Source organism: Adelges cooleyi, unplaced genomic scaffold (assembly GCF_023614345.1).
Source record: "Adelges cooleyi isolate 19-005CV unplaced genomic scaffold, UGA_ACOO_1.1 ACOO_flye_CR_arks_rails_tigmint_CR_PRNA_575, whole genome shotgun sequence".
NCBI classification, from domain to species: Eukaryota; Metazoa; Arthropoda; class Insecta; order Hemiptera; family Adelgidae; genus Adelges; species Adelges cooleyi.
The window spans coordinates 503,495-530,895 of NW_026096269.1; the positions used below are offsets into that span (position 1 = coordinate 503,495).

Consider the following 27,401-nt stretch of genomic DNA (forward strand, 5'->3'; position numbering starts at 1 on the left):
CGGACTAAAATATTGTCACCACGATATATTGAACTGTAATTCTTTTTTTTTTGTTCTAACCAGTCAGAGTGACCATGGCCCTTCTGTTGTAAAACCACTATAGCCACCCCATGGATCTGGTTCGCTAACTATATTACCTTGCATACTGTACGCCGGTCTCAAACGGTTGGGCACAAACCCAGATGACGACGTCGTTTCGTCCTCGAGTAAGATTATCGGCATGACTCCATCGATGTAACTATGGTTTTGTTTGTTTTCGTCGCGAGCCTCGTGTCGATGATACTGGTAATTGTGGTAGGTTTGCATGGTCGACTCCAGTAAATCCAAAACTGCAAGCGACGATCCGTCTTCGTTGTTCGAAATGTATTTATTTATGTTGTCGGCCCCGAGCAAAAAAACTGCAACATCACATCCGTCACGCTTAAAATTAATTTATCCAGACGTCAGTAATTACATAAAAGGACCTAACCTATCCAACCTAAAATTTTTGGTTAGGTTTGGATTTTATAACAATGCCAAGACATTTTGATTTTAAGTCGCGCTAAACCATTTTGATGGAAACGTTTTTTATTTTTCCTATAAATGACTGTGAAAGTCTGAAAAAATATACCAAAGTATAAATACTTAACTAGTATTATACACACGTATATATATTTATAGCTATTCAAATTTCCTCTTACAGTATTTTTCTATAAAATAGGTAATTGTAAAAGCTAAAAAAGTTACAAATTAATTATTCTATTTGATGATTAAACTATTCAAGGTAATATTGAGGTGTGGTTTTAAAAGTCCAATAACAACTTATGTATTATATTTACCTATGAGACGAAAAATAAAGCAACGAAAATAATGTCTAGTGGACGATCAGTTTTTAATACTATTAGTCCTTGAATTATTAACATAAGATTAGGTTGAGACTGAGAGTGACGTAGACTGTAATGTTATTTATATTCATACGCACCACTCACTAGCTCTTTATTTCACACCTAAATATTAAATACACACACCATAAGTGTAAAAATAATTCATTCAAAAATGGTTGTCGACCATTCATTACTCTCATTGCATCATTGTGCTTTTAATAGGTGATTAGTATTTACCACGATAATTTTATTATCGTACAAATATTAAGATATTGCTGCCTGATTATTTTTGTATTTAAAACCAATTATTGCAGTAAATAAACTTGTAACTAAGTATATAAGAAAAACGAGGACTATGAAAAATTAAAAAGCCCTCAATGCATTTTAAGAGTGGTTAAGTCCAAATTTCATTTTGGGCTACAAATTAATTTAGCAACGCGATTGAGAACTAATATATTTGGTTATAATACGTATATTAATAATTATTATACAATACATCTATATCAATTATAATAAAATATGTATATATCATTAATAACTCGTGATACGATAATAAGATTGATTGTTGTCGTTAAGTTCAGCAATATTCACACAAAGATAAAATTAAAAACAATTAGACTTACATAAATAATTTATCTAATGATGCATGTTTTTTCAACTAATAAAAAAATAACAATAATACTCGCATGCATTCTGAAATTTGACAAATAGTTAGAAATTGAAAGTTCATCAACCGAATAACAATTAACATAACAAATTAGATACGATTGTTGAGTTGTAATAGGTTTTTATAGGGGTCATACTAAAATAGATCTTTTTAATTAATTAGGTCAATTTATTGTTATTTTTTATAGAATACTTCCGTACATAATGTGCATTTTCCTAATGACTAATATTATTACCGTAACGTTTTTAAGTATAACCTCTTAGATTGTAATGTTGACCATATTTTTCGTCTAGTGTAATGGTTTGAACCTCAACTATAAATATATATTTCAATCCATACACCATTTAATGTTCTCACAGTGGTTATTAACATTTAAAATTTTTTTTTAAAACATTTTTTTTTTTGCTAAGAAATTTAATACTTTAAAAATGTACTTAGAAAATGCTGTTAAAATATTTCCTAATGGTAATTCGAAAGCATTACAAATTTACATATAAATATATTTATTTTTTAGACAAAGGCATAGTTAGGGAAGTACTTTTTCCATATTACTTTTACTTACAAAAGTCGAATCTTATTTCCGGGTTTATTATAAATTAAATTTAATATGTAATAAATGGTAACATTGGAAGAAATTTATTTACTGGCTTTCTGTTAAAAACAGAACTTGTGACTATCATTTCATAAAAAAAAATAATAACTATAATTAATTCTACTCATAAATATATCACTTCTAGGATTGTTTTTATTTCGGAAAAAATATTGCCCTCAGAAGCGAGAATAAAAAAAAAAAATTAATATTAGAAGTTACAACTTGGTTGTTAAAAAATTAACATGAAATACATATGACACTAAAGAACTAAATGATTAATAATCTTTTCAACACTGCGATGACGTTTCTTTATTGCAATTAACTTCTTTTTTTTTTGGCTAGACAGATTAATTCTTTAAAAATTACTTGTTTAACAAAAAAAAAAACACAAGGATAATCGCCATTTTAACGGCATCTTCACAAAAACAACACGCTGTCCACGTTGTCACATCTGGCAATTGAAAAAAAAAAAAAACAAAATTGGCAATGTTTTTAACTGTATCAAAATAGTTTGAGTAACACTTCAGGAAAAAAAAATATATGATTGTTTATTAGGACGACGCTAAAACCGTAAGTACATTATTCTTTTAATTTCTACAGTACAGTACGAAGAGTAGGAATCATTTTTGTCGAGATGGACAATATATTATTCGTTTAATTATAATTTTTTCCCCCAATGTAACCTACATAATATTATTATATTTTTAACAATATAAAAATTGATATTATATTTTAACGTCGTATTTTTTTTTTTTGTCTACATGTTTGGTTTTTTTTTTTTTATTATTCAAGAGGTTCTTGTGTGCTAAAAATGCCAATAAAACATAAAATATGTTTTGCTCGTACACAGAACGTGGCTATTGAATGTATATACACAAATTATTAGCGTTGGAAATGCATAATATCGTATAGATCCTAAAATTTTCCTAATGGGAAAACGAAATACTCTAATTTCAACAACTAAGCCATATTATTGGAATATTACGAAGCACAAAATATTGTGTACAAAGCGTGTGATAGTTTAAGAAACAATTATTGTTAATCGTATGGCCAATAAGATTTTTTTTTTTTTTAACACATCAATTATTATGTAAGATAAACAATTTAGCAAAACTGTTGTACTATAGTTTCAAATCATACACAGTTTACTAATAATAATTAGTCATTTGTCATAGAAATATTTATATTTAGCGTGTCTCGTTAGACTAATAATTCCTGTTAAACAAAATTCGTACGGCCAATCAGTTTATACATCATTTCATAATACATTTTTATTGATAATTTCCAAATTTTTTATCACCTATTGTTGTAGGTCTTTTTTTCAACAAAAAAAACATAAATCTAGTGCAATGTGGTCTCATACGCCGCATATTATAGCATAAGCAACCGCTTTGGTAATCTTTGAATATTGAATAATATTATCTCCTATTTGAAACTAGAATAGAAGAAAAAAAAGTAAAGTAACCGTATAAGAAATAGCTAGCCGGTTTCAATTTTTTTTTATCGAGCATACTAATTTATACATTTTTTAATAAATTCAATGATTACATTATTGTTATGTAATACACTATTACCCAAATTGTATTGTTACAGTGTTTTTTCAATGAAACAAATTGAGTAAGCTAAAAAATAATTTTAACAAGCCGGCAAACTAAATAAAATACAACAACTATACAAGTTTTGATCACCTGTTATAGTTTAGACGATGACTTAAATTATCATATTTTATAGAATAGCTTATGAAAGGATAATGTTACAAATCAAGTAAGAACATATGTATTTGTAGTGCAAAAAAATGACTGGTCTAAAATTAGTTATCGACAAATACTTATTCGACTTATTAGCATTTAAAGCATAAACAATATTACAGTCCACCTCACCGTCATTTCATAAATGTTAAATGCTGTTAATCCAAAAAGTATTTATCCAAAACTGGACGTCGACCAGCCATTATTTTCAATCAAATACACACAAGAAAGAACTTATTTCAAACTTAAATAAAAATTATTATTTCATGAGTAAAACTAAAATACAGAGTTATCATTTAATCGCGAACCACTCAATATCTCATTGGGTTTTTTATAATAATTGCTTTTTTTTCATATTGTTTATATATCATGTGATCTCAATTTTCCACAAATTTTCATATTCCCACTCCCCTCCCAAACTAATATTTTGTATCAACTTCTGAAACTTTAATGGCAACGCATATATTTTATTAATTTTTTAAATTGAGAATAATATACTAACAATTTTGACTGCTGGATAACAGGTTTCGGATAGCTATTTATGAAGATATTAAAGTTTCAAGTTTAGGGCAGGAAGAAAGGTGGAGTGAAAGATTATTTTTATCTGAGCGCACTTCCTTTAACGTCCTAACTTTTAAACTCTTATAATTTTAAAAATTGTCGTCCAAAACTGGTTATCAACCAGTCAACATTTATAGTAAAATATTCTAAATTTAAAAAGTTAGTGAAATATGTACTTCACCGTTTAAGTTTCAAAATTTGCTATAAAAATAATTAGTTTGAAATAGAAAATTTTAAAAATTGAGATCACATTGTATAAAAACAATATGAAAAAATAAAGTCAATTTCTTATTAGACCCTATGAGATATTGAGTGGTTCACTCTGTATTGTATAAAAATAGTTAATAATTTCATAGATGAAATAAAACCCTTTAATATTTTAACCATTTAAAATAAATCTTCCAACTCGAATGATAAACGACACAATAAGGATTGTATTTGAAACTTTTTTTCAGCTAAAACTATTATTATTTGATAGAAAATATTACCGTAACATAAATTTTGAATCGAAATAGTTTTTCCAATAATGTTACCGAAATAACCGTACTCGGAATGACTTTATGTCTAGCCTGTTTCCACTCTAAAATAATATACTGTTTATGTCCGTCCAACACCCCAATAAACTAGCATCGGCCATCAGATAGGTCGTTTAACTTTGGTACCATACCGTACCGCCTCGCCGGAATAGTATAATAATAAATAATACTGTCGTATGTATATATATATATATATATTATGTATACATGCACTTTTATATTTGCTATTAATCAATCCCTGCCACGCTACATCCCACGTACACCCTCCATTTTATTATTGTATCTATTTTCGTTTGTATCAGCTTCGGTTAGTTGTTATTCTTATTTATTACCTATATATAATGGTGGTTAAATTCGTGAATATGTTAAAAAAAAAAAAAGTTTATGCTTTCCAGCACAGGCCGATACACGGCCGCGCCTTGAATAACATACAGAGTGATCAATTCGACGCGAGACACTCGTTATCTCTTTTATTAAAAAGAAATATTGCAATTTTGTAGGATTCCTTTTTGGAGACGTTATAGAGAAAGACAATCCATAAATTTAAATGGTAACGTATATTTTATTGACTTTTTATACAACAGAAAAATTTACTAAAATTGTTGACTGGTCGATAACCAGTTTTTAATAAATATTTACAGAATTTTTAAAATTAATCTAACCTAACTATTATATATAATAATAACTATAATATTTATATAAGTATTTATAATTTAGTACACATAGACCTGGGGATTTGCTTTTATGTCTCAAGTCTCAACTTCAAATAAATCTTCAGTCTGTAATTCTTAATTTTGCACGACACTATCGGCATCAATAGTTAAGGAGACCCTAACTCAGAACTTATTCAGCATAGATTTAAAAGAATATTTATAAATTTTCAACCATTCGTTAGGCCTATTTTATTTTTTATTTTTCTACTTGCTATTAGAATTTTGAAAATTATTCAAATAAATAAAATTTAAAAAAAAAATTATTATTCAATAAAAAATGTTTTGTATAACTTTTTCACAATTCATTTCACATAAAAAATATTAAATAAACGCACTATTTTAGCATAATTTAAACGCAATATTTACTTCTTTTTTAATTTTACTTATAAGTGATATATTTATATAAAAAATCGGTTGAAAACTGCGCTTTAAAAATATTTGAATAATATTTGTTTGAAAGTTATTCAAAAAATGTTTACTTGAATAATTTATTATCTAGATTCTAGATTACTAATTAGATACATTTTCATTAGACTAACGCACAGCTCTGCTTGCAATTTAGTATTTAAGTTCAATGTTTTATTTTATTAAAATTTAATAAAATGTAATTATTTAATTTCGGTAAAATTGTTTGCTGGACATTCGGAATATAAAATTAAGGAATATTTATGCAAAGGCCGATTTTGTGTAGTAGATTATTTGCAATTAATGCAAAAAAAAATGTATACATTTAACATTTTATTTTTGAGCAAAAATTTAGTGAATGGGTCGGGTTCCGGTTTTTTTGAGACGCCATATTCTGCAACGCGTGCCGCATTTAAATCGAAATTTTGTATTAAATGAAGAATTTGTGAAGACAGTTAAAAAACAGGGCGATTTGGTGTGTGGAATAATACCCCCCCCCCTCCTAAAAAAAAAAAAAAATAATAAATGTTCTATGCACTTGTAGACACTAACTGAAACATGTCTCCTGTGTGAAAGAAAACCCAAAAAAATTGTAACCACTTGTTTTTTAAGCTAATAATTGGCAGAGTTTAACGAACCCAGGTCGTCTGATGAGCTACGCGCTTCTTATGGCACTTATGGATTGCATAATTTTTGGTAGTATTCCAGAGCCCGCGTGTCCACGTTAAACAAATAATTGTCATCAATTACCTACTTGCCCGTGCAGAGTTTCATCGAACCCATGTTAGGTATTATAATATTATTATTATTATTATTGTTAAGACGATGTCGTCACGGCCAACAAAACCGCCAATACACAAAAGTAAAAATAAACGCACCGATATTCTTAACGCGTGGTATTGTGTAATACTTATTGTAGAGTTCATCGGGGCACGTGTGACCGTTTGTAATTATTATTATTATTCATATTTTAAACAAATAAACGCGCGTGCTCGCATTCTAGACACAACGTCGTCGCCGGACGTCCTAAAAAAATTCTAAATTCTATAACAGTTTTTAATAATTTTCTACTTCAAAACCGAACTGAAAATACTGGAAAAAACGATTTGGAAAACTTTGAATTAAACTAAATAATTTACCTTGCGTTTTTTATTCCACAAACATGTAGACAAAAAATGTTTAAAAAAAATTTAGCGGTAAAACCTAGAAAAAACTTGAGCAACACTTGTGGCTACATATTATAAAATATTTAAATATTACCCTTAACCGCAAAATTATTCCTCATCATCGTCAAACGTTTGAATTTTTAATTGTCATCGACCTGTTCGTTTGCCGACTGATAACTTTGTAAGGATTATCTATCAACTTTTATAACTTTAACGCTAACGTATATATTTGATTTATTTAACATATTAAAAATAATTTGCTAAAAATTTAGTGATCAAAATTTAGGACAGAAGGAAGGTTTTATCTTATGATCAACCTGTATTTTTAAATTATCAAGTTAATTTCATTTGATTTTTAATTAAATTATATTTGGTCGACCAAGAAATTGACCCTAAAAAGAATTTAAAACCAATAAAACATTTTTTGGAAGACATTCCTTTGCGTCACACTATACTTATTCACTCGTTTACTCGATTTGCTCACTTATTTACTCGTTTACTCGATATATTTGAGAAACGGGAGGTAGTACCATCCTAAACTGTAAACTTCAATAACTTTTAAAACCAAAAACTAACCAGTCGAAATGTTCAGCAAATTATTCTTAAATTAAAAAAAAAACAAATTTTGGGGGTTACAGGTTCGTGCACATCTCGTCTAATGGGAAATATGGCCCTGACTCTGACCTACAACCAGAGTTGTGCATCATTCGAATAAAACGTTATCTAAATAAACATCTAGATAACACACTATTCAAATAAAACGTTACTCGAATAAATTGTGAAATTTATTTCAATCAAAAAAATGTCTGTTTGTGAATGTAGTATTTATTAGATTTAAACGAAATAATGTTTTAAATAAATAAATAACTGAAAAAAAACACACTTACAAACTATTCAAATAATTTTTTATTCGGTGAAAAAAAAACTGTGGAAAAATTATTCCAATAAGAATTTGCCCAACTCTGGCCTATAACCTAACCTAACGGGACACAGCCTGACCCTACACGGCGTACAGTATACTTAGCGATATCATAGGTAGACAAGATGTTTTTCCCATGATCTTGTGCGGTTGCCGATCTCGCTTAGACCGCACAAAGTTTTACGGTCCGTTACACCCACATGTGGAAGTGTTGCGTTCCAGTCGCGTGCCACCGCATAAACTGATACACAAACACACAGCTGCCGGCTGGCTGGCTGGCTGGCTGGCTGGCTGTGTGCAATAAGAGCGACATGTGCCCGCTGTACACAATATACAATAACGACGGTGAATTAATGACTTTCAACACACCGCACAGCGTCGGTGGTATCGCATTACCGGCGGAGAACAAGATACACTAACTAGTATTAGAGCGACCACTACTACTACTGCTGCTGCTGCTGCTGCTGCTACTACTGCATGATATAATTACCGTCTTGAACACGTCTTATAGGTTTTTATAGGGTTGTCCCGCCGCCGTTTGGGGCACGTGGTGAACTTCAAGTGCGTTTTTTTCTTTTTAGTGTGCAAACACCGTGAAGATTATTATTACTATTATATTGTATAACCACCAAAGGGAGACGACGGCGTGCGGTAGCCGTGTGCATTGGGATGTGTATAATGTTATAATGATAGAAAAATATTGTTATTTTATTTTTATTGTCGTCAGCTGGCCAACGGCGAAACCGACACACGATACTGTCCACACGACAATGACACAATGATTGACACGCGCGGTATTGAATTGTGTACGTAGGGTGATTCGTTAAGGATAACGTTTTAGTTTGTCCTTTTTTTTTAACAATGTTTTAAAATTATTATTATTTATTTGGATACCTACTTTCTTTACGAAATTATAATGGGCCCCGCCGGAACAAGCTCGCGTGGGAGCCCAACAAGTCTTATGTATTACAATCGCGAAAAAATCTAATAAACTAGAACACATTACTTAAAATTATTAGTGTTACACAAATCTTGAGTAAGCGTGTAATTCGTTAGGGAGGCTATTTAAAATATTCACCTCTCTTCGTATTTTCTAGAACTCTATCAACTTTTGTAACTTAAATGCTAACGAATATATATCTAGTTAATTTTTTTAAATTAAGAATGATTTTCTCAACATTTTGACTGGTCGACTGCCAGTTTTGAATAGTAACTTTTAAAGTTTTAAATTTAGGACGAGAGCAAGTAGTATTATTTTTATCTGCACGCGTTACTCAACCGCACTCAAACTGCCGTCCTAAATTCTAAACTTTAATAACTTTAAAAGTATCTACCCAAAACCGGTATCGACCAGACAAAAGTGCAGGCAAATTGATTTTGGTTTAAAATGTTAATTAAATATAATATGCGTTACCGTTTTAAAAGTTGACAGAGTTTTGGGGAAAAAAAGAAAGGATAAAAATTTGAATATTGTCTAATATTGTAAAATAAAATAAACGTATAGGTGTCTCGAAAAATAAAAAGTACAAATATTTGAAAAGACAATTAATCTTGTCTTATCCTCAATGAATCACCCTGTGTATGGTATATATAGGTATTTACAAGTGAAGCCATCGACATACCTTTAAAATGATGTGCCATGGAAAAAAAACAAGTGACAAATCGTTAATCTCATTTACCGCCGCCTTTCGACGTTTTCATTCAAAAAAACCCAAAAAATGCATTTCACCCTTAACACAAAGCCAACGTCCAGATGTCTAATTTATAAACAGTCCTTGAATAATAATAATTACCAACCCTTGTCACGATTCGACGTTGTCCGACCTATATCAATTCAAATACACGGTATTGTTAACAAAACAACTATATATGTAACAAAATAAAAACCGCTTCTCTAAGTGTATTATGGAAAAGACGAAGGTCAAAAAACAAACCCAAAGGAATACCGTTTTTTTTATGTTTCGAATCATACGACAAATTACAGCCTATAACTGTACATCATATATATATGTATATACATATATTATACATAAGTATTATATCATATGACTATTATACATAATATAATAATATGTAGGATACCGTTGTCAGCGTTATTCAGCGCCACGTCGCCGTCCTGTCGCCATATTTTCTTTTCCTACAATAATCATTTATATGGTATTGAAAATATTGCCACCACCGACTGTTGCCGGCTGAGTTTCCAATCGAATAAACCGTTATTCGAATATTTTCCCACAATTTATTCGAATAAAAATCATTACTGAAACGCCTAATTATTTGGAAAATTATTCGAATAATTTTTAAATATTCTACTTGAACAGTATTTTAAGTGCTTTTTTTAAGGTAATTATACAATTTAAAACATTAATTCGCCTAAATAAAATGTTTACTACAAATTTGACAAAACATATAAAACCAGAATAATGCGTTATCTATATGATTATTTAGCCATCGTTTAGGCTCGAATGGTGCTCGTTGTACAAACAGATTGGCCACGACCATTAGATATAGGCATAGTAATAGTATTATTTAATTGTACCGCCAAATTTTATGACCTAACGAATAATATTTGGTATTCGCAGGACAAAAATAAATTAACATAATAATACCGGTACCCTGCGGGTGGGGGTTAGAATACACCTGCGGTAGTCCATGCCAGTCGTAAAAGGCGACCAAAATGGACCAAACAATGGGCAGCAGCGTTGTTTGTATCAAGTATAGATTTATCTATACTTGAATAGCACCTCATAGAAATAAGAGGTGCTACTGCGATGCAGAAGGCAAGGGGAAACCACTGCATTACCATTCCCAACACACAACCATGATACGCTCTTCTACTCTAGCAAGTTATGAAGAAATGAAATGACTAGCAGATAAAAGAGAAGATTGGTTGAAGCGACAAGGCGAAGCCTTTAGACAATAAAATTAAAAAAATAAATTAAGTAGACACGTTGCCCCGTTTATGCGTTTTATAAGTTGATAGAGCTCTAGTAAATACTAAAAAAATATGAAAATTTGAATGTTGTCTAATATTGTACAGCAGCGTAAGTAAAAAATGTTTCCAAAAAGAAACGCTACACAAAATTGCAATAATTATTCGAAGAGTAAACTAGTGTAGGCGGCGTTAAGAGAATCACTCGGTATAACCGTATTCTAGACGGTCGTTGTACGGCTCTCTCTAGACGCCATCTCGGATTATTTTTGAAGAAATAAAAAAAAAACAGTCTAACTCGAATAATAAGACATAATATAATATAATATGTAATATGATAGACGACAGTAGCAGCAGCCGTCGTTTGCGGGTGGTCGCGAAAATTATTAAAAATCATACATATTATATAATTTTCCATCGCGCTAAAATTATCGGTACGGACCCGAGAGGTTAACCACCGTATACCTACAGGGTGATCGTTTCATCGTTAACCACTCAATATCGCAACGGGATTAATAAGAAATTACATTTTTTTTTTTCATAGTTTGATCTCAATTTTTTACAATTTTTCACAATTTTACCCCACTCCAAAACTGATTATTTTTACATCAACTTTTGAAACTTAAACGGCAACGTGTATATTTTATTTACTTTTTAAATTAAGAATATTTTACTAAAAAATGTCGACTGGTTGATAACCGGTTTTGAACAATTATTTATAAAAATGTATAAGAGTTTAAAAGTTACTGGACACTGGAGAAGTGCGCGCAGATAAAAATAATCTTCCACTCCACCTTTCCTCCTGCCCTAAACTTGTGACTTCAATAACTTCAAAAATAGTTATCCGAAACTGGTTATCATCGACCAATCAACATTTTTAGTGAATTATTGTCGATTTAAAAAATAACTAGTTTGTGGGGAGATAGGAACAAGATTTTAAATTATTATTTAAACCCAATATAAGATAATATTGAGTGGTCCGCGACAAAATGATCACCTTGTATACTAGACAGACGGATGGTAATAAAAGAAGAAAAAAAATGTTTAAAAAAATATAGCGCACTGCTCTATCGAATAATATGGTTATTTTATACATATATATTTTTTTTTGTGTTCATAATCGTCTGGGTGTTTTAACGCGTGCCCGTGACACAGAGAATTCGCATTGACGGTCAGCGGACGGCAGACAACTAGGCGGCTGAACAGTAATATCATACCCGACACATGCCTCGAGTGTATAATATAGTAATAATATATACATATACTACTATCATAACCACCAGACGAATATTGTGTTTGTTTTATCAAGTAACGAAAAAAAATAATAAATTAAAAAAGCTGACAAACGCACTAATAATATATTATGTATAGATGTTAAAAATTATTTTTTTAACCCATGTGTTTGTGTGTGGTTTTTTTTTTTCATAATGTTATTTCTAAAATATAATATACGACGTATGACGCAAATATATTATATTTAATTCCAAAAAATACCGTGTGTGTAACTTAGATATTTAAACGTTAAGCCCGCGTCAACAGCAAAGTCAATTATCGATTAGGTGCAGTTTAGCACCGGCTGTGAAACTGGTCACTTACATATTATAAGTAAGGTCGTTTTCCACTACATGAAACATTAAATCCGATACAACCGTTGTGTATTTTACTCCGTTTGCTTAATAGGTGTAATTATTATCGAACGTCTTTGTCGAAACCTAATAAGTGATAAGGACTAAGGCGTGGTGTTCGGGCCTTTGATAATTTCAGTTGGGGGGGAGGCGTTTTTTTTAATCAATACCACAGGGGACGCTTTTTCGATTATTATTGCTCAAGACAATCCGATAAATCTCTCATATAAATCTCTACTAACTGCTCCGGGCATTGAAATAAAATAACAAAACGGCGGCTTACCTTCTGGGGAAATGGTAGTGGTGGTAGTGGTCGTAGTGGTAGCCGAGCTTGGGTTCTTAGCCTGCGTTGCCGGTACGACCGTTTCGGCGACGGCGGCCAACAACGTTATCGCCAACACAGCCACCACCGTAGGCCGCTGCGCCTGACGGGTATATGGCATAATATCTCGGCGGCGGTCGCAAAATGTTGTTGCTGTCACTAGATTAACTGCTATCGATCAATCATTGATCGAGCGTATCCGCCGACAGATCTTTTGCGCGCTCGTTACGATCTGCAAACAAATTTAAAAAAAAAATAAATAAATAAATTATTCCCATCGATAAAAACGTAATTTTTGTGTCTATTTTTTACGCACGGGAACATCTAACACAATCCTCTATGCGGGTTTAATGATTAAACAAATTCGTGTAATTCCATAAGTAAACCTAAACAAGCACGATAATGTAATTAGGCTTTGTTATAATTAAATCTAGAAAACTAGTAAGGAAATAATAATAAGAGTAAAGAAAATGAGTAAAAAAAATAGTAAAATGAGTAAACAAAACTAGTAAAATGCGTAAACGAGTATATAAATTAAGTAAACGAGTAAATAGATTAAGTAAACGAGTATATAAATTAAGTAAACGAGTAAATAGATCAAGCAAACGAGTAAAAAAAAATCTAGTAAATTTAGTAATCGAGTTAACGCGTAAACTAATGAGCGAGTATAAATAAAATGAGTGATAATAAATGAGTATTTAGCGTGACACAAAAAAAAATGTCTCACCAATAATCTAACGGATTTCCTTGGTTAAATTATACTTAATATATTTAGTAAAAAAAAAGACCATCTTCAAAAGCAATTGTACAAAGTCAAAGTATAGCATATTAAATCAATCGTCTGTTATAATTAAAAGCAAATAACGACTGGTCGATAACCAGTTTTGAGTTATCAGCGTTAAGAGTTAAGCCGAGGAGGGCAGTGCGGGTAAACGACATTATACAATCCACCTCGTCGTTACATCATAATCTGTTTTGCATAATATATAAATTAATTTTAAAACATATATATATACAGTTTGCCAATTCGCCTATTAAAAGTCACCCTTTAATACGAGAAAATTATATTTTCAACTCTAATACTGAAACATACGGCTAATCGTTTCTTATCGTCGAATGTAATATAATAAGTATTTTATTAGAAACTTTTTTAGCTTACATGATTATTTCATTGGAAAAAAAAAACCGTGACTGTGCCGCCAAATTTGGATGACTGTGTATGTATATTTATATGTATTTGTTATAATTACTGATAAAACCGTTGGTATCCGGTGTTTAGTGAAATGCTGACATTTCCTATCCTTGTGTGATCCTTCCGTGCCGACTTAGTACTACACCCACCCTTTGGGATGCCGCCCAACAAACGACCTCTTGTCCCGTGTAGAACATGAACAATGAAAAAATTTGTTAAATAAAAAAAAAACCCCCAATACGAATCGTGCTTAAACCAGAGATTTCAACAAAAAAAAAACCGTCCAGCCAAATGGGGTGGGTTTCACCTTGGGATTTTCGCCGAAATCCTATATAGCAGTAATAATTACATAATAATACAGGTATGTAGAGCTGTACACGAAATACACTTTATTAAGTGCGAAATTGAGCAATATTAATAATAATGGTATTATTAGTATTATTATTGACGGGGTGTTAACGCGATACAGTCGCACAGTGTGGGAAGTAAAAATTGTCAAATAACGTTGGAAAAAAAAATTGATTATTATAACAGGTCAAGCTAGATATAGCTGGTGTACCCTATAATAACAGTAATGGTGCTTTTTTTTTTTTTTTTTAGTTTTTTTATCGCTCCGATCGCGCCATAATGCACATGTTATAATATTATTATCCGTCCACGTCGAGTTATGTAATAATACATTCATAATCATTTTTTTATTATCGTTACAACCAAGGCGGATACAAGCTCCCCACCCCCGGGTGGGTCTAGCTTTCAAGCTCAGACCAAAAATCATTTGGCCCTACTATAACCCTTGACTAATACTTACCCATCCCTTCTGCTCGTAAACCTAACCTAACCTTCCAAACAAGTCAGTCTTGATAGTAAAAATACTGTCGTGTAAACTTCTCTTCTGAAACCATTATGGTCGTGATAGTATGTGGCGTTCAAACTTAAAATCCAAACATTCCAAGTTGTCAGCGTCAAACGAGCTCCAAATCTTCATTCCGTGTCTCAAATAATACATTCCATAACGACCTCTCTAGTCCAACAGTCCGAAATGTCACCAAAACTTTCTCAAATATCTCAAATATATATATATATGACAACTAGATGGCCTACCCGAGTTGTAACATGGAAAATATTGACCCTGGGTGCAGGATTGACCAACTGAAAATTTGAATTAGGCTTTATTGCTATAATTTTTATCTACAAAATGTAACGAGCGCCTCTGCAATAAATTTATGCCGGTATTGAATTTCTTCGTTTTTAGATACCGCATAGTTAGGTTAGGATTTTTTTTTTTTTTTTATTCAAGCATAAGAAATCAAGTACCATTAAAATGATTAAACGAGGAAAACACAACTGCCATTTATTTCATTGAAATGGTAAACTGTCACAAAAACCAAATGTGGCAGTTTGCTTTTTTCGAAAACCTTTTGCCAAAATGGCCATAACCTCAAATGTCTGGTGACCGGTTGTGATTTAGAACTAATTAGCTTAATGTTGAAAATAACAAGCACCGGGTAACACAACAATAATTGCAAAGTATTAAAATATTAATGCTTAATCATTTGGGAGCAGTTTCTATGTTGAAATTGAATTCCCTCAAAACTATGTTTTTCGACTTGTGGCAATCTTGCGACCAAAGGTGAGAATTATCTTAAAATATAAACTTTAACTTGTTCAAGCTTCCCTCTCCACCCCACCCACCTCGACCACCCCTGTTTTATCACTCCTGGATCCGCCTGTGGCCTACGACCCTCCTTTCCGTACAACACCCGACCCGGTGGTAATGTGTTACCTTGTGTTATGTTTTATCAGCAGTGCGACGACGGCTCGAGCTTGGTCTTGCGGTGCTGTCTGCGTTGACTACCTTGTTATCTCCTCCACGGTGGCTATCGATTTGGACACCACGTGCTGCTGCTGCCGCCGCCGCCGTTGTTGTCTCAGCCTCCCGACCTCATTTCGGCGGTTATCCACGCGTATTAGCATAATACACAACTGACACGAGAGAAAGAGAGATAGATAGTGGAGACCAATGAGTGTGCGGGGTGAAGGGGGCAGTTAACGGAGGAAATTGAATTTAAAAAAAAAACCGAAAAATCACTCCGTACCCGCCGCCGCCGCCACCGTCGAACTCCGAAAGCGACGAAATTATAACAGGTACGAAAAAAAAAAAAATTAAAGTATAAAAATCGACCGTACGATATTATTATTTATTTTATGTATTTTTTTTTTTTTATCTTCCACGCGTCCAATAGGGATGGATTAGGGAAAAACGATTAACGATAATATTATATGTGTGTGTGTGTACACCCGGACGACGATCGACGAGTGTATGGCACGCGCGCGGACCCAATTCTGACACTACTACACTGTGTGTGTGTGTGCACTGCGGCTTATAGGTGGCGAGTGTCGAGCAAAGTGTACAGAGCTATGGTATCGCTTACGCGGCACGATTTCGGCTGATGTTGCGGGTGCCGCCGCCGTTTTAATACTACCGTCGTCGTCGTCGTCCGTCGGCCGTTGTACACCGGCGGCGGCAAAGTGTGCCAAAACATAAAAAAAAAAAAATAAAATAAAATAAACGATTACCGTGCGGCGGCGGCGGTGGCGGCAGAGGGAGGATCCCTGCTACATAACCGCGGTCGTATTTTCGGCGAGAGGGGTACGACTGAGGGGGAGGTGCTCGTTACCAGGGCGTTCGGGTAACCGAGGCGGAGTATATCACCCGCCGCCGCCGCCGCCGCTTACGCTATAGCTGCTGCCCTTCTTCGTCGCACCCGCACTCGCGCGCTATACCCGCCGACGAATCGTTACGAAACACATGCGCGTCGGCGGCCGCCACACGACTTTCCATGTTCTAGCGGCGGCGGCGGCGAGTCTGTGGGTATCGGGCCGCCGCAGCCGCAGCCGCCGCCGCCGCCGCATGCGCCTATCGCGCCGCCCGAGTCGAACGGTCAACGCCGGCTCTTCCCGAGGGTCGGGTTAATAATTATCGTTAGCGGCACGGCGGTAATGTCTGGCGAAACGAAACGCTTTTTTGGCGCATCTCTCGGCACCGCAGCCGCCGCCACCGTCTAAATATATACAATTATATGTCATATATACCTACGCTTGTCCGCCCGTAATAATAATTTTATTGTCGGCGGCGGCGGCGACGGCGGCGGCGCGCGTTCTCGCCCTCCAAACTTGTTTGTCTGGTATAAAAATGACAAGCGTGTGTGTGTGTGTGTGTGTGTGTGCGTATGTAATAATATGATCATAGGCCACACACACACTGTGCATATATGCCGCGGTGGCCAAGCCAAACGACATTGGTGGCGGTATTGGACGCGGACGGCGGTTGCCCGCAGTCGCCGGTACGGCCGCCCGGCCGCATAATGGTCGGGCATTTACCAAACCGGCATAATGGTTTCGTTTGTGATCGTTCGGATAATATTGTTATAAGCGTTAAGACACACACACACACACACACACACACACACACGCTAGAGCGCGTGTCTATGGCAACTATAATGTCATAATGTATAATGTATAAGTAATTATCATTTGAGGAGCCTTGAAAAAAATTGAAAAAATCGGCCAATATTCCGGACAGGGTGGTTTTTAGTATAATATATTTCTTATTTTTGTTTATATACATTTTACCATTTAAATTCCAAAAGGGTAAATGTCTATATACTTACTTCTTAGATCAACCTTTGGAAGTCCAACGACAATGTTGGTAGTCCTTATTTTAGTGTTGATAGCGTTTTCTAGATAAACATAAAAAAATTATCTTGATCTTAAACATTCCAATAGAAAAACAAAAAAAACTAATACTAAAAAATTATTAGATTCAAATAGTAAGGAAAAAATCGTTTAATTTCGAATAATAACATATTCGTCTGAATTATAACCTTACATTGTATAAAGAATGATACATTTAACGAAAGCCACACGGTTTTTGCTTGAAAATAATTATTATAATTTGGTGGGTTTTCTTTTTGGAGACACTTTTAGTTTGTTTTTTTACAACATTAAACAATGTTCAGATTTTGATATTTTCTAGGTGAATTTCACAGCTCTAATAAACGTTTGAAATTTAAATAGCAACGTATCGTATATTATTTTTTTAATTAACAATAATTCATTAAACATAGACGAGTGGATGGATAAAGTGTAGTGTTTTGGTTTTATCCAACCGTACTACACATGCTAAAGTTTAAACTTGAATAACTTAAAAAGTTATTATTCAAGTCTGGATATCGACGGGTCGATAATTTCAGCAGATTGTTCTAATATTGAAAAAATGTATTTTAAATAGACATTATCTATTTTAAATTTACTACACTAAATTCCACCTTTAAATGTTGAGTGAACAACTTAACTTCTTCGACTTTTACCCCTTTTGCCCGACTCAAGGTATCGACAGATGTGTGTTGAGGAGAAGTAGGAACCTAACTTAACCTGACCGGACCAATTAGAACAATGGCGAATCAATTGGTTTTCAGATGTATATTTTACCAATAAGTTTATAATTTATGACAGTGAAACGTCTGTTTAAATCATATAATTCGGGTTTTCACAGCGAAAAAAAAAACATTTGTTATTATGTAACTTCACTATGTCGCGTTGATGAGTTTCGAATTTCGTTGTGCTAGAGTAAAATTATTAATATTTTATTAGGTACACGTTTCGATGGTTTTTTTTTTTATACTGAATTGTATAAATTACCCAATATGCTCGCTAAGGGCAAATGGGTTTCTGAGTATACAATGTACAGCACCAAACGATATAGCCCATTTTGATTACATAATTCGGTGATATTGGACGAAATCCATAAATAAAAAGACTCCATTAGAGTTTTCATTGTTTTCTGAGCTTAATAAAAAATAATAATAATAATAATAAAAAGATAGATACACGAGTATACACACAGAGTTGTACATATAATTCTTATTCGAATAAATTTTATTCAGATAATGTGTTACCCATATGATTATTTTTTAAATATGCTCAACTCTGTGTATAAGTCCAATTTTCTAGCGCAAACACTTTGATTGGGCAGTATATGTTTTACTAACGCCTATTTCGAACACTTCTCGACTATGATTATTATACCTTTCTTAGGTAGATTTCTTGGACGACAACTTTATGAAACATTCTTACAATACAAAATAGTTGTTTGAAAAACATTTATAGCTATTTTCTACCCGAGAAACTAAGTTCGACTTTAATTTAGACTAATATTTCATATTTTATCGACCGATTGATTTGTAAATGCACATTTAAAAAAATACTACTTGCTAACTTGTATGTATGAACCTACACAATAGCTTAGCTATAACTTGGGATTTTTTTTTTTTTTTGAAAAATTACCCATATACCGAAATTTTCTAGTATTAAACGGATGATGATGTAACGTTAACTTGTAACTAATAATTTAAAAAATACCCTCGTTTTCTGTGGGATTTTTTTCTTCGTTAGGTACCGTCTTAGCCCTTTCTAAGCTATTTGGGGTCGGCCAATCATCGTCCAAACATAAAATTATTGATCACAGACTCGTGGGGGAGTGTACTACCCCCTCACCCCTCTCCACCACCACTCGCCCAATCACATTATCCCAACAAAAGCCGCTGTACCGCTTTGTTCGTGTGGCCACGTTGTACGGTGATAACCTAAAAAAAATTATCAAAACTCCTTTCTCCTTACAGAGACAGTGGTCTGAGAGGTGGGTTTGCCACTCAATGTCTGAATTCTGAAATGTTATCCTAGTGTGGCCCTGTTACGTGTAGGTATAACTGTTTTCCAAAATCTCTAACCGAGCGTTTATTGCGTTCAGGAAACACCGTAAAAAGCTAATAAAAAACCATTCCAAAGAGATTGTAAAATTACATATATTTTTTTTCTACTGTGCTTTTTCAAATGTTATTCTGTCTCTCAAAGTTGATGTTTCAATTATTAAACAGCTGTTGCAACTTTGTAGCCACAACACATTTTTAAGGGTGATTATTATCTAGAGATTTTTTTCTGAAAAAAACAAACTTCTACTCAACGCGCAGACAGTGGACGGTCTTTGTGCCTACAATAAGTCTATAATTTATAATAAATCTATGTTTGGGAGCCAAAAGCTGACATGTGCAAAGAGTATACTTTTCTGGAGAGTACCTAATTTAAAAATTTTAGAAAACTATACAAAACAACACTTTTATTTTCATAGTTCATGCAAATACAAAATATACAAACATGATAATATTGGCATCACATGTTTCTTCCTTGAAACATATCGTTTTGATACATTTTAGAATATCTCTTATGATATTAATGCTACAGATACCATATTTCGACACAAGTAAACTATACACACTTTAACTACACATGCAAACCCTCAAAATTCAATTTTTTTTTTTACTCGTATCAGCTATTGGCTCTCGATCAGAAAAATAATAATTGACATAATAACATGATTGTTGTAATAATATTGAACTAACTTCACAGTTATACATTGTCCAGTATATAGTATTTTTTTTTTACTGTACCAATCTGGTGTGTGCGTTGCTGGCGTGATGTATGATTTATATTGTGCACATGTAGGTGGTACACAGTATACATATTATAATACAATATGTGTATATTTTCTTAGAAAATAATTATTATCTTAGTTGTGTGGCACGAGCCACATACGCTTCTATGCTGATGTACAGAAACTAAACATAATATACATATATCTATGTATAGTGTTTTTTATGAATGCGTTCTTAAACATAATTTCTGAACGCCCACACGATTCCATATTGTCTTGTACACATTTTTTATAAATAATATAATAATAATTTATATCATCATCACCGCCACCATTTGGACGGTTACAGCGCATAATAATAATAATATTGTCGTTGCAAGAGTGTCATTTGCGTTTTAAAAAAAAAAAAAAAAAAATGTTATTCCAAATTCTATCACTATGCTCGTGTTTTATTTTCAATATAATACATTTAATAACGCTTTCATTACCGGTACTATTATATTATTAGATATATATATCTATATAGTATATATACTATGTAGTATATTGTATCTACCTGTATAATATTTCCCTTTGTGTAGTCACGTGTGTGTTTGTATGTGTATGTGTACATTAGCAACCGATCGACCCTTTTTATGGGTAGGTACATTATATGAAAATGAAAAAAAAACAGTTTGTTTAATGTCACCTGCTGTTGCTGCATGGCGTGTAGGTATAAATGTCTCTCGATTCGGATGAGCGATCGTGGAGGTGGCTATTAACTTGGAATAATCGGTGGAAGCTTTATAATGTCCCCAAAGATACACACACAAAAAAAAAGGGGGGGGAAAGGGTTGGAATCAGATGTTGGTAAACCAAAAAAAAATAGTATACATATATATATAATATATACAGACTGATTCACTAAACTATGAACCAGTCGACAAATCTTAAAAGACTATAGGAATATTTTTAATTAATACTGTTCATACTTTCACAGACCACAGCTGTTGTAAGTTGGACTAAATTTTATTGTATTTTTCCACTATTAACCCCACCCTTTTTGTGTTGAAGCCCTATGACGATTTTTAAACGGTAAAGTAAGTATTATTTTCAAAATGAACAATAATTTGCCCGACATTTTGACTGGTCGATAACCAGTTTTGGATACTTACTTTTAAACCTTTAAAAACAATTACTTAAAACAGGTCATTAAAAAAATTGTCACCAAATGATAGAAGCTGGTGAAATACTGTAAAAATTGACCAAAAAAAAAAAAATTGTAAAATTTGAATATGTTTAATGCTATAGGATAACAACAACTATAATGTCTTTAAAATAAAGAGTTTTTAATAAAAAAAATACTGTTTTTTTAAATTTTAAACTGTGTTTTTTGTAGATTTTGTAAGTTTTAACATGAACACTCAAAAAGTGATCATGACAACATTTATATTTTTTTCTTATTAACTATTTACTTATCACCTAAATCCCTTTTTCTGCTAATAATTAATAATTTTTAATAATTCCCCTAACCCAAAAAATAGGAAAGATTAAGAAAAAATAAGAATAACAACAGTATTAGTAATCTACAAATGTATTGTTTAACATATTATTCATGAAAATGTAAACAATATGCTAATACATATACTAATTGTATTAGTACTGGATTTGAACTTCTTATAATTATTTTAATGGTTTAAAATGTTATTTACTTAATTTAAAAAAAGAACTTTAAATGCATGTTATCAAACTTATACTCGGTTTTATCAAAACTATGTTTTCAAAGACAAGATAATATATACTTTAAAAACCACTCGATGAATTCCAATCAAATTTTTTTACAACATATTTTATAGGCATGAAAAATGTGCTTAACCGAACATTTTTTTTTTTTTGAATCAATACTTTTTTTATGTAAACAATAGACAAGCGATTTTTCCATAAAATGCATACATTAAATTTCAGAGGCCGGCATTTTAATTAATTTGAAGAAGACAAAAAGCTTGGATTAAGCTGTAAGCACTAGATAAAGTATTGAACTAATTTATTTTTTCTACATTTGATTTAAAATAAACCACTAAAAAATACGGACGGTACCAGCAAGGCACTATTTGTAAGAGTGCTTTCAACAATTTAGCAAAGATAACTAGGTCCAGATTTTATACTTTGATTTTAAATACAATGTAAAAACCCGGTATTATATTTCAAATAAAAAATATTAGACAACAGTTTAAAAAAAATTTTTTTAAATGCCTATTTTTTCAAACCTCTGATTACCTTAATATATTAATATTTATAGAGATACGTAGGGGTGGTTTATGCAAGGGGAGGGATTCAAATGAAAATAATATTGCTTAAAATATATTATTACAATTTAGATTATAAAAAAATTGTAACCCGATAGGCTGAACTATTAAACAATATTGAAATTATTCTTTGCTCAGCTGATGACTATATTTTTTTTTACAATACATTCAATATCAATTTTATCCTCTTTTTTACAACTTAATAACAATATGAGCGAATGTAATTGGTCCGTATTCATAGTAGACCGCGAACTATTCTTAATTAACTTAAAAAAACCTTATCCAAAAACAAAATCATGACAATGTTTTTACATAATTCACATGACGCTTGTGCGACTTTAGAAAATAACTTTTTGGCAGATTCGAAAGACTGTAAGGAATATAAAAAACAAAAACGGGTAATTCATTTTCTGGTACACAGTTTTTAATATAACCTAATAACAGTCGCCTATGAAGATGTTAAGATCTTTAATGTTATTGAATAGCCAGTTTCCCAGAAACATGCGTCTCCCGAACCATGTTTTTTGTACAAAATTGCTGTAGTAAACAGCTGGACAAGTGACAACTACGTTGTAACGGTCGAAAACCAAGCATTAAAGCATTTTAATATAGATTTCTCGGACCGTGTTATTGTATTAATTTAATGATTGAATTTTAAGAAAATAAGATGGAAAATTTCCTAAATCCGACTCCTTAATATCTATATTGTATAGTGTGACTGTGCGGTATCCGCAGACCACAGTTAAAAATATGTATTTCAAACTATCCTCTAATGGTTATTGCAATTATTGGCCTAACACTTTAGTTGTATTATTTTCATTGTTGTTTTGGAGAAATTAAAATTGTTTAATACTCTGTATATTTTATTATCGAGCAATTATTATCATTAGTTTTTATGATATAGCTCTGAAACTCTTCTCAGCACTTCTACATGCCCAGACGATCATAATAAGATACAACAACAAGATCCATTCACCGTTTTCGGAGATCTGTGTAGCTAAAGAGGAAAAATGTGGCTAAAATTGACAATTTTTGTAATTGTAATAAACTTAAATAATTTATATTTTGTATTTTCTCGACTAGCTCGTTCTAATGAGCTAAGAATCAATTTTCTATCTCTTATTGTTTTAAAAAAATTAAGCGTTATATACAAGATTACACATAGGTATGGAATCCAATCTACCTGTGTACTGTAAATCTTATATTACAGCCAAAACAAATATTAAGCTTCTCACTGTTTGTGTAAAGCATTTTTTTTCCGATCCATAACAATCTTTTGACGTTATCGACATCAGAGAAACTGAAAATGTGTTGATTTTACAATACTTATGACAGTATGTTGATTTTTAAAAGATTTTCAAACTTTAAAATACAGCACGCTTTAATTTTTAGAAAAATAATCGAACTTCTAGCAGCTGTTGTATATTAATATTACAATATTAAAATATAATCGTATTAGGGTTTTGGCTCCTAAAAATGTTTTCCATATATGCATTGATGAATGTGCCTACACTGTTTTATTTAAGGGGCCAAAACAAAGCGAAAATTGTCGTTCTAAGTAATTGGTGTATAAAATGTAAATTTTCATTCGTATATCTAGCACTTTATAGCCTAAGAAGTTTTTTTTTGTCATGTTGGCCAAAATTTGAGAATTTTTCTAATATTTTTTTCATAAAGCTGAGAAAATTTTACATAAAATTTGAAAATTCAAAATTGGCTTCTCCATAAAAACGCTTAGAAAAACCAAAAGAGATGTAGAAAATTATAGAAAAGTCAAAAATAGGGAAAAACGACCACATTGTTCAAAATAGTTGAAATAATTATAAATGTAATAATAAGACTATTTTCCGTTTATGCGACTTTTTTATGAATTTATACCTTTTTTTTTTGTTTTGAAAACTAATTTTTTTTTTGTTGATATAACTTGATGAAAATGTATATTTGGGTGAATCGAGTTTCCCCTGGAATTCAAATTAGCAAAAGCAGCTTCGGATCTGCTTGAATAAGTCTTTCCTAAAAATATTAATTCGGTTTATAAATGAGTTATTAAATTGTACCTTTGTTAGCTGTACTTGACTGTTTTAGCACAGATTAGCTGATATTAATGTTAAAATCTGTGATTTTAGCATGATAATGAATATATGTTGGCCAATACACAAAGCGCGTTTGAACCGGAAAGCGTTGTACAACATAGACCTATAAAGAAAAAATCACAGTGTATAATTAATAATAATACTACAAATACTAATAGCCTCAATTATGGATAGCTAATGAGGGCTAGAACTAACTGAATAAATAATACATTAAAAATATATAATAGTTGTATTTCTGTTCTTAAGCTCTAACTTTTATAGAGAACCCCTTTTTGTGTTTTCCAAATTTTGGAGTTCAAAAAATGTATTTTTTTGGCTCAAAAAACAATTAAAAAAAAAGTAAACAAAATGCCTAAAAAACTTATATTTGCAAATTTATTTTAAAAAAATAATTTACCTCCTGCTTTAATTAATAATGAAGTTTGTGAAATACATTTGGATTACATTATATAACACATTGTAAATTATTAAAAGATTTTAATTGAACATCAAGATATATTACAAAATGTAAAATTAAAAAAAATTAATTTAATATTTAAATTTAAAAAAATAATAATTAGTATTTTCAAACCTATTATTTACAATTCCACATGTTTGAATAAAAAATGTGTAAATTTGATTTTTTAATTTTAAATTTTTAATTTAGTATAATTTGTGGATATTTTTTATCAGTTTGTTTAAACCAAACTACATAATTAAAAATGAACAAATAAAACTAAATGTTATGCTTTTGTTTCGAAGCTTCAGATGTATAACATTATAATGTTAATGGTAAAAAGAAAAATATCCAAAACAATCTTACGGATAAGATTATCATTTATTAATCTTTTATATTTTGTAATAATTGTTTAAAATGTATGTAATAAGTAATCGCATACCGATAGCAAAACCGGTTGGTGAATGGAAATACAAGTCAGTAAATAATATTATTTTTGTAATATTGCGGGACATCTATAAACAGTGTAAAACACTATATGACGTTTTTTCAATATTTACATTGCTGTGGGCTATCTATTTGTTTGTATGTAATCAATGATATTACAGTGGTTTATACATATACCGCGGCTTATATATATATAGTCTTTGACGATCCTTCGTCGTTATCAGTCGTGCATTGATAATTGATTAAAAAATATAATATTATTGTTATTGTAATTTATAAAATACGCATCGTCGGCAAAACGTTGAAAGTCTTTCTAAGTGAGTTTGTGTTAATTTGTTTATTTTATAAAAGGTATAATTTATATCTATTAGATTAGACCATCGTTATAAGGCTGTCTAGAGATAAGCTCTTTAATCCTGAGTATTAGTTTTGTTAAATTTAGTCACAATAGCATTTAGGATTTTACTAGTCAACTGTTTCATACTTGCTTTTATTATTAAAAACAAAAAAATGATTTCTTCTTATTAATTAATAAAACGTGTTTTTCTGTAATTTTCTAGTTAAATTCATCAGGATCATTACATATACCTTTTATAAATCATGAAGCCAGGAATGCCAGTTGCTGATGAAATGTTTCCAGAAGGAACAAGTGCAGCTATGGACATGGAAGATGAAGTAAGAATAATACTAATGTAGAGATATTGTCATATTGATTATTTAAAACTGTTTCAGGCAGGAAGCAATGTGATGTACGAACTTAACGAAAAACACATGCAAGATTTTTTTAACGGTAATCATATTTTAATATTTTGAGTTGCTTTTTAATTTTATCTCATAAGTATAATATAATGTAATGTAATTCTAACACAATATAAATGATAATTATACTCTGAAATATGAAACACCGTTTCCACGTAGGTATGTAAAGTATACAAATTTGTTTTTCATTGTATCATATCATAGATTAAAATATATATTTAATAGACCAAAGTAGTTGAGACAAAAAAAAAATTAGTAAAATAAAAGTTCAGTGTAAAAAATACATCAGTGCTGTGCTTAAGGGTCAACTATTAATTTTCCAATGAAAATGATGGGGATATGCATTAGTTGGCCTAATAGAAAAAAAAAACAAATCCTTCAAGAGAACATAATATGATCATTATCATGCAAAAACCGACAATGTGCAAGAAGTGAAATAACATTATAAAATGCAATATTTGAACTATATTATTGTACAGAAAAAATATTAGGAAAACTATAGAAATACCTGTAGTCGGTTTTTGCATGACGACAACGATATTTATTTATTTTTGATAAAAAAAAATGTAGTTAATAGAAATTTCGAGCAATAGAGATTCCGGCATTTCTCGACACATTTTTTTTATTATATAATATATATAACGATCTAA

The 27,401-nt window shown here is 31.5% G+C and overlaps 1 protein-coding gene across 4 annotated transcripts in view; it reads right to left on the minus strand.

Moving 5' to 3' along the window:
• The window catches only part of LOC126843906 (protein kinase C-binding protein NELL2-like), a 34,445-nt gene extending 17,701 nt beyond the window's left edge, over window positions 1–16,744 (minus strand). For 3 of the 4 annotated variants that reach the window (XM_050581712.1, XM_050581710.1, XM_050581714.1), the window contains exons 1-3: window positions 16,025–16,744; window positions 13,011–13,281; window positions 138–398 (exon numbers count right to left, since the gene is read on the minus strand). In XM_050581712.1, the coding sequence (XP_050437669.1) occupies window positions 138–398; window positions 13,011–13,170 (421 nt within the window). In that variant the 5' untranslated portion in view covers window positions 13,171–13,281; window positions 16,025–16,744. The remainder of the gene's footprint in view (window positions 1–137; window positions 399–13,010; window positions 13,282–16,024) is intronic. The other variant, XM_050581711.1, reaches the window with a different exon arrangement.
• Window positions 16,745–27,401: the final 10,657 nt, after the last annotated feature.